We start from the raw sequence: 2,500 nt of genomic DNA, 5'->3' as shown, positions 1-2,500 counted from the left end.
GAGAGAGAGAGAGAGAGAGAGAGAGAGAGAGAGAGAGAGAGAGAGAGAGAGAGAGAGAGAGAGAGAGAGAGAGAGAGAGAGAGAGAGAGAGAGAGAGAGAGATAGAGATAGAGATAGAGATAGAGATAGAGATAGAGATAGAGATAGAGATAGAGATAGAGATAGAGATAGAGATAGAGATAGAGATAGAGATAGAGATAGAGATAGAGATAGAGATAGAGATAGATTTGTGGGAGTGTGCTCCACGATATTCAGAAGCAGGGAAGTTTGGAAATAGGAAATATTATGCTTTCTGAACAGCACACGCTTGGGTGCTTCTGGAGCCCTCATAGTAAGCAATTAACTTCTACCTCGTCTTAAAATGTTCCATTGGTGAAAATAATAATCTTTGTGAAATTTAAATGAAATCAGAAGTTGTTTAGGGGGTACACCGGAAGCCCGAAGTTGAAGGACTATGTCCTCTACTATGTGCATACGGCAGCGATTCAAATAGGATCCATTCATGAAAGTAACATTTTTTTATCCACCTTCAGTGTTTATTGTACATATTCGTGCTATGTTCTCATGAGTCCTTTTTGTTCAGATAATATGTTGAAAACAACATACGGCAGCTTTTTTGGAGTTTAAATATGTGCACAATCAGAGCTGCCAAATTTTTTTTTCAAGTTTTTGTGAATTTCAAATAAATACATGTGGTTTTACAGTTGGTGCTTTCCCATACATATCGGCAATTGATGATATTTGGTTTAGCACACTTGAAGCTGTATCACACTCTGCTAATGTATGAAGCTGTGAATCCCGAGGTTTCCATAATTGCAGTCAGAGTTTTTCAACGCCATCTCTGGTACCTCACTGCAGAGATGGTACTTCTCGCACTCTTCAGTAACAAAGTACCGCAAGAGGAGAAACGGGCACTACCTGATAGACTGTTGACTGTTAAACCTCCAGAGGTTATACACATTGCCATGTGACCGTTTTGGCACTGGGTTTGGGAAGCCCAAGTTCCCTCCAGGCATCAATCGGTCCACTACGCTTGCTGATTTAATCAGCCAAGATTCTTGGTTCACTCTTCAAATTCTCGAGATAGACCATGAGTTTCTTGCAGAGGATGTTGGAAGCTGGTCAAACTCTGCTGCATTCCAAGCTTCTGTTGTTAATGTTGATGCCATGAATGTGGTAAATGATTGTGCTGAGCATGGAGTAAAACTGAGTTCGGATTTTCTTGCAGCAGCCAAAACTGAAGAACATTATCAAAATGTGTTACAAGTTGTGGAGCAAGACAGAAAACCTGCACAAGCGGAAATCTACAAATGACAATTCGCCTGAGACTCGGAGTGTTGTGACATTTGGCACCTTTGATATGAACTGTGAACGACTGCAATACGAGGTACCAAGATTCAAACTGTGGATTTTCAATTCGTTTATTATATTGAAGTGCTTTAATTCATGTTACTGGTTCTCTCAAAATTTGAAAAATAAAGTCATTTTTTGACTTGCACTGCCTTTTGTTCGGTTTATATGACTAAAATATAGAAATGGTAACCAATTTATAACATAAGCTCCAATGTATTTTATAAAACATAAGGCAGCTATTTTTTAATAATGTCAATATCTATCAAATCGCTGCCTCTTGCTTAATTTTGTGGATATGAATAGTGGGATGATTAAATGTAACCTTAAATAGGGAAAATATGCAGAATGATAAAACACGAGCTATTATTTTTCAGAGTAACTCCTTGCAAAAATGTAGCTGTCTTTTGCATAAAATAATAAACTTGAGATACAATTTTGATTGGCTCGTGGACCCCCCCCCCCGAGACAATTATTGATTTCAACGAAATTTTCTATGAGTGGTCTAATTAGGAAGTGGAACAAACTGAGGGGAGGAAGAAGTTTAATGCAAAAAATTTCAAAAATAATGGGGCTCCAGAAGCACGCCAGCACACGCGCACACAAACACACACACACACACACACACACACACACACACACACACACACACACACACACACACACACACACACACACACACACACACACACACACACACACACACACACAGCATTGTGCGCAGAAGTTAAGCCTTGACTGACTGCTCAGTTGTTGATTCTGTGTTTTGTTTTTCCTTCTTATAATCATTGGTGAGATGGAGATGGAAATTGCAGTGGTTGTCCATCACTTTGACGGGCGAGGTTGGGGCCCGTCAATCTTTTCCTTTGGTTCTTTGGTTGTGGATGATTCATCTTCCTTTGGTCTGTCTGTGCAAGGCCATAACCTTTTCCACCATTTGAGCTTTTGTCATGAAATTTTTGAATCCACATTTATTATTTGAATATGGAGAAGAGTCATTGTAAATTTCGTCACAATCACAGGAAGTACAAATCGGCCCTTTCAGCCCATCTGCTCGCATTAACACAAGATGGCTGGATTTTGCAATTGCTTCCGGATTTCTTTCTTGATTTATCACTGGCAAATACCACTTGTCACGTCGTAAACGTCA

General features: G+C 39.6%; 1 protein-coding gene across 7 annotated transcripts in view; it reads left to right on the top strand.

Moving 5' to 3' along the window:
- Positions 1-2,500, top strand: part of LOC147007734 (uncharacterized) — a 108,825-nt gene that overhangs the window by 37,195 nt on the left and 69,130 nt on the right. For 4 of the 7 annotated variants that reach the window (XM_085866505.1, XM_085866508.1, XM_085866506.1 and 1 more), the window contains one exon: positions 1,229-1,387. In XM_085866505.1, the coding sequence (XP_085722631.1) occupies positions 1,256-1,387 (132 nt within the window). In that variant the 5' untranslated portion in view covers positions 1,229-1,255. The remainder of the gene's footprint in view (positions 1-1,228; positions 1,388-2,500) is intronic. The other 3 variants (XM_085866507.1, XM_085866509.1, XM_085866504.1) reach the window with 1 other exon arrangement.

This window comes from Eptatretus burgeri, unplaced genomic scaffold (genome assembly GCF_056783735.1).
Source record: "Eptatretus burgeri isolate ZD-2024b unplaced genomic scaffold, Ebu_testis_v1 Ebu_testis_scaffold_33, whole genome shotgun sequence".
NCBI classification, from domain to species: domain Eukaryota; kingdom Metazoa; phylum Chordata; class Myxini; order Myxiniformes; family Myxinidae; genus Eptatretus; species Eptatretus burgeri.
Note: the sequence above shows the minus strand (reverse complement) of the source record. Positions and strands in the feature narration are given on the sequence as shown.